Raw genomic sequence first — 6,240 nt, 5'->3', positions numbered from 1 at the left:
CCCCCAGGGTCACATCCTTAACCCTGTCCCACTCACATACCCTGGTATTGACCCTCAAATTAGCTCCCAGGGTCACATCCTTAACCCTGTCCCACTCACACACCCTGGTACTAATTCCCAAATCATCCCCCAGGGTCACATCCTTAACCCTGTCCCATTCACATACCCTGGTACTGACCCCCAAATTAGCTCCCAGGGTCACATCCTTAACCCTTTCCCACTCACACACCCTGGTATTGACCCCCAAATCAGCCCCCAGGGTCACCCCCCCAACCCTGTCCCACTCACCCCAAAGAAGATCCACATCAGCCCCCAAAATCTCCCCCCTCCCACTGCCTTTGCCCCCCTTGGGCTGTGTACCTGGTTAAAGAGACTCTGTGTTGTTACTTCAAAGCCCCAAACACACCCAAATCCAGCAGCACTTCCGCTGAGCTATTTAAAGGTATCAAAATGGATTTGTGCCCACCACCTGGGAGAAGCGCTTAAAACCAGGTCCTCTTGCACACGGGTTTTAAATATTTGAACCAAGCTTGGAGATAACTCGTTAGGGACAAACCCCAAACTGTTTTGAGTACCTGGTGATAAATATTTACACAAACATAGTGGTTATAATAGTGAGTGGTACACACTGCTCTCAGAGCTGCTCTCATCAGGCCCAGACCTATCTTTGCCAGCCTGGGCTCTGCCTGCCTGGCTGCTCTTTGCTGCTGCCACACTACAACGAGCAGCAATTTTGGCTCCTCTCCCCTTCCAACAGCTCAGCTGTGATCTCTTATTCCTGGTTCCAAAGTTCTCCTTTCTTCTCATGGACAGGAAACTCAAAGGGAAAAAATAAAACAAAAAATCAACCGTGTCCTCAAGCTGCAGCAATCCTCTTAAACTGTGTCTGTCTGCTCCAGGTTCCCAACACATCTCCCAGGAATCCATTCCCTCTCTAAACCAAACTGTGCTCCAGGATGATGCTGAACTAAGCAGACATGGCAATTAAAGCCTGTTCTACAAACAACTGCTCCTCTCTGTGGTTCAGACAGACTGATAAAGGCAGCACCCACCTTCAGGTGCCCCACATGCATCTCACCCCCAAGGGACCCACTCCAATGCCAGAGCAGCCATCAGGTGTGGCACGGGCACATTTCTTTCTCATACACTGACACGAAACTTTGCTGCTCCTCTGGAGCCTGTAAATGGAAGGATAAAGCTGCCAACCACTGGCTCGATGTGTAGATTCCTGCTGCAGGGCAGAGGGAGAGGAGGACCACACAAACCTGCATCGAGCAGAGCCTTGGTGAGAGCCTTGCAGCAGGGCTGAGCTGCCTTTGGTGTCGCAGGGATAAATCCAGTGAGGGTTACCAGCTCCAAACACTCACACCATGCACAGACCCTCCCCGTGCTGCCTGCCCCTGCAGTCTGGGAGGGCTGGTAGCCTTATAATGTGACTTTTCCTTTTGGGGGTTTGGAAGCCAGATCCCCATGCTGCTGCACCCCTGCCCAAATAACCCATCTATGTCTCAGGCCAAGAACTTATTTTGCAGTTTTTGGATGAGGGATTCTGTTACTAATCTTTGTGTACAGAGCTGCAGGTTGTGAGTTGTGCTGGTGTTCAGGAAGAAACTGGGTATTTTCCTTGGTTGTTTTTTTTTTTTAAATAATCTCACCCTGCAGCACGAGGGTGGACCTGGCCTATCTGAGAGCTGACCACAGCTCAAGGGAGACCAAAGACACCACCAGTGTCATCACCCAAATGCCAGTGCCCTGCAGTGGGTATCTGAGGACACAGGGCAGATCCCATGGGGCGAAACCTCCCTGGAACTAGGGCAATTTCCCAAGGGTAAAAACTCCCTGGGGCTGGGCTTTCCCCACGAGCTGGCCCTGCAACCTCCATGGTCATGGCTGGGGATGTGGCTCAGCCCTTGTTGAGGCCAGGAGTGATTCCCTGAGGGGAATGTGGCCAGTCTGGGATCAGGAGAGGGAGGCAGAGCTACACCCTGTGTCTCAGCACCTCCTTGAACCCTGTGGGATGGCCAGTTTCCCGCTGTGCTGCTCCTAATTGCCTGCAAGATAATGTCAGGATCATCTCATCCTCACACCAAAGGGGTCTATCCACTTTCCCATATACCTTGTCTGAACAGGAGCTGGCTTTGTGGGGCTTCTTGTGGGCTACTGAGGGTGGAAAAGGGCTCTGTACCCTATACTGGCAATGTCACAGGGCTGTGAGTGTCCCCAGAGCTCCCAGCACTGCCAGCAGGCTCAGCTCTGGACGTCCGTGAAGAGAACTGGGAAGCTGTGGAGTGGGTCAGTTACAGGAGTAATTGATGCATTAAATACTTCTCTCTCTCCATAGGAACAAAGCAAAGCAGCCTGGGGGCCACATGAAGAGTCCTTGGAGAGCTGATTGCACCGGCCAGTCCCAAGACTTCCATCTGCAAAGGCTCTGAGCAATTTTTGCAGGAAAAGAAGACAAGACGTGACAAAAATCTGTTCTCGCTGCAGTGAATCACCCTGACCCCCCAGCCGTGGGGAGAAACACGGTTTCTCCTGCAAACCTGGGCTCACCTCGGGTGCTTCGGTGCAAGGATTTAGCTGCATGCTGGACACATTTGCAGTCGGAGAGGAACCTCCATTCCTAAAAAAACCAGCCCTGCAGCCCCTAGGGTTGAAAAGCCCTCTCCCAGTGACTGCTGCACGGGGAAGCAATAAGGAAAAAACCCCCAGACTTTGGGTGTCCAGCTCCCTTTGGGGCACCCAGCCCCGGCCCGGGGTAACATCACTAACAGCATATTTACCTCGCACTGCGCGCAAAGCGCCCCCGCCCCGAGCTCCCTCGCCTGCCCGGGAGGCTCCCAGCGGCCAGTGGAAGGGCCCGGGATCCCTCCCCGGGCTCGGCGTGCGATTGCGCGCGGCCGGCGGAGCGCGCCCCGCCCCCGGAGCCGGCCCCGGGGCCCCCCGCCTCCGGCGGCGCACGGAGAGCGCTGCGATCCGCACCGCCGGAAGCCGCACCGAGCGCCCGCGGCGGCTTCCCGCCGACCCCGCGAGGAGGTGCAGCGCCGCCCGAGGCTCCCCCTGCCACCCCCCGCGCCGGGCTCTCCCTGCCACCCCTTTTCCCGGGCATCTCCCGTGCACTCTCCGTGCGCCCCTTTTCCCCTTCACCCCTTCCCTGCGCGTTCGCGGTGCGCTCCTCGCTGACCTCTCCGTCCACCCCCTTCTCCTTTGCATCCCTTCTGTGCTCCCCACCGCCTTCTGCCTGCACCCCCTTTCCCCGTGCATCCCTTCTGTGCTCTCCAGCGTGCTCTCCCTGCACCCCCTTTTCCTTTGCATCCCTGCTGCACTCCCCACTGCACTCCCTGCACCCCCTTTGCCCCTATATCCCTTCTGCACTCCCCAGGTGCTCTCTGTGCACCCCTTCTTCCGTGTAGTCCCTGATCCACCCCTCGCTGACCTCTCCGTGCACCCCTTTCCCCTGCACTCCCACACCCTCTGTGCCTGCCCAGTGCCTTCTCCACGCGTTCTCCCCCCATCCATCCCCTCTCCGTGGACTCCCGGCCATGAACAGCTCCACAGCAGGCTCCGAGGGGGGCTGGCATCCCGAGTCCGTGATCATCCCCCTGGTGTACCTCGTCATCTTCCTCGTGGGCACGGTGGGCAACAGCCTGGTCCTGGCCGTGCTGCTGCGCAACGGGCAGGTGCAGAACACCACCAACCTCTTCATCCTCAACCTGGGGGTGGCCGACCTCTGCTTCATCCTCTTCTGCGTCCCCTTCCAAGCCACCATCTACACCCTGGAGGGGTGGGTGTTTGGGCCCTTCATGTGCAAGGCTGTCCACTTCTTCATCTACCTCACCATGTACGCCAGCAGCTTCACCCTGGCCACCGTCTCCCTCGACAGGTAGGAAAAAGGGAATGGGGGGGGTTCCCTGGACCCTGAGGGTTCCCTTTCTCTGGATACCTCCCTTTTTCAACACCTCAGTGCCCAGCTGGAGGAAGCTTTCAGACCCCAAAGCTGTAGGACTGGGCTCTGGCAGTTGAAGTGGAAATGGAAAACCAGAGAAAAACAAAGCTCAGTCCCTGTGCAGCTGTGGCTCTCCCTGGGATGTATGGAGAGAGCCCTGACCCTCCCAATAGCCCCTGGCAAAGCAGGCTAACCTCGAGGAGGAAAAGCCACTGGGATATTTGAGCTGAGACACTGATTTTCCCACCCTTCCCTTTCATTAGCAAAAAGCCCCTTTTTCTCCCAGTGCTGTCCCTTTGCTCCAGTGGTTGTCCCTTTTCCAGGGTAGTTTTTAGCCAGGAAGGCTGTTATTCCTGCCTGAGCTTTACCTCATGCTCACTCAGCCCCTGACTCTGCAAGGGCCGGTGAGTTATGAACCTGCAGTGAGTGAGAGGCAGGGAGCTCCTGGTGCTGCTCTGCTCTGTGCCTGAAACCTGCAAGATGGGATGTGGAAAGTCCATGGAAAGAGCCATGGCAGCCCCAGAGCTGGGCTGGATGTGTTCTGCCATCCCAGCAGGTGCTGGGACAGCATCCCCAGGAGCTAAAACATGGCCAGGGGCTGCCTCTCCCCCCATGTCCCCCTGAGCTGGGGGAACAGAGGTGCCAAGCTAGGGAAGTAGCATAGGCCCCCAGTTCTGGGTGTAATTAGGGAACCAGTTAATTACAGAACTGGAAAGGGGTGATGTGCTTTCATGTGTGCCAGTGTGAGGAACACTGTCTGGGGATCCTGGGGACTTGCTCCTGCCTTCGTATCCACACTGCTGCTATCATTTGTGCTCTGCCAGTCAGAGTGATGATCAAGTGAGGATCTGCTGGATTAGGGAGAGGGACAGAAGGGGACCATACCTCTTGTCCCCACAAGTACTGCTGCGAGCAGAAAGGGTGACGGGACAGGGTTGGGTGAGCATCTTCCTCACTCTGCACTGTACAGGGACCCTGAGAAGCACCAGGGAATCAGTTGTGTAACTAATTGCCCTGGAAAACTCAAATCCATCCCTTGTGCCCTTCCTCCAATCGGTCCCAGAGATGCTCTCTCTGTGTCCTCCCCAGGACTGCAGCTGTGTCCCTCTCCCTTTCCCACACAGGTATTTGGCCATACGATACCCCCTGCACTCGAGGGAGCTGAGGACGCCCCGGAACGCCCTCATGGCCATCGGCCTCATCTGGGGGCTTTCCTTCATCTTCTCGGGCCCTTACCTCAGCTACTACCAGGAATTCCAGCTGGCCAACCTGACCGTGTGCCACCCCATCTGGGAGATCTCCCAGCGCAAGGTCATGGACATCTGCACCTTCGTCTTCAGCTACATCATCCCGGTGCTGATCCTGAGCCTCACTTACGTGCGGACTATTCGCTACCTGTGGAAGTCCGTGGACCCTCTCCAAGACATGTCCGAGTCCAAGAAGGCCAAACGGAAGGTCACCAGGATGATCATCATTGTGGCCGTGCTGTTCTGCCTCTGTTGGCTGCCCCACCACCTGGTCATCCTCTGCGTCTGGTTCGGGTACTTCCCCCTCAACCACTCCACGTACGTGCTCCGCATCCTGTCGCACGTCATCTCCTACGCCAACTCCTGCGTCAATCCCATCGTCTACGCCCTGGTCTCCAAACATTCCGCAAGGGCTTCAAGAAGATCTTCAGCTGCCTCCTGCACAAGAAGGCAGCCCACAGGGTGCACGTGGCCCAGGTGACCAACACCGTCAGCACGCTGGAGGCAGAGCTCAGCGAGGTGACCCAGCTCAGCGAGGCCCTGCCCGGCCGCTCCGCCACACGCTGCAGGGTCCCAGCCCAGCCCTGGGGGGAGGTGGAGCTGGTGGGACAGCAGCACAAAGCAGATGGCTCCTTCGTCACCTTCAGTGTCAGCTAGCAGAGCTTCTCCCCGCCCCACGGCTTTGCGGGCTCCTGCAGCAATGGCAGGCCTGGGGACAGGCTACGTTTTGGGCTGAAATGTGGCCAGTCGGACTCTTTCCATTCAAGTGCACCCAGATGTCATAACACTGATCATGCTGCTGATACAGACTCAGCCAAGCAGCTGACCGAGGATCCAAGGTCAGGATTTCCTTCCACCAAGCACTTGCTGAGAGTAGAGATCAAACCCCCCAAATCCACTCTGGTGTAATCACCTGTTCCTCTGTCACGGACAGACTTATGCCCTGTTGCAACTACACCTGGAGGTTGTTGAAAGCTCTGGTCCCTCCAACCAACACAGCATCTGGCTGGAGTTAGTGGGGTGCTCTTTTAGGGATATTTGGGAAGT

General features: G+C 56.8%; 1 protein-coding gene across 1 annotated transcript; it reads left to right on the top strand.

The window, feature by feature from the left end:
• Positions 1-3,542: 3,542 nt before the first annotated feature.
• GALR2 (galanin receptor 2) lies at positions 3,543-5,930 on the top strand. Its single transcript, XM_008927889.3, is given in 3 exon segments — positions 3,543-3,883; positions 5,071-5,594; positions 5,597-5,930. Coding segments are annotated over 3 exon segments (1,119 nt in total). The 3' UTR covers positions 5,851-5,930.
• The last annotated feature ends 310 nt before the right edge of the window (positions 5,931-6,240 follow it).

This window comes from Manacus vitellinus, unplaced genomic scaffold (genome assembly GCF_001715985.3).
Source record: "Manacus vitellinus isolate BGI_N305 unplaced genomic scaffold, ASM171598v3 scaffold_24_pilon, whole genome shotgun sequence".
NCBI classification, from domain to species: Eukaryota; Metazoa; Chordata; class Aves; order Passeriformes; family Pipridae; genus Manacus; species Manacus vitellinus.
Note: the sequence above shows the minus strand (reverse complement) of the source record. Positions and strands in the feature narration are given on the sequence as shown.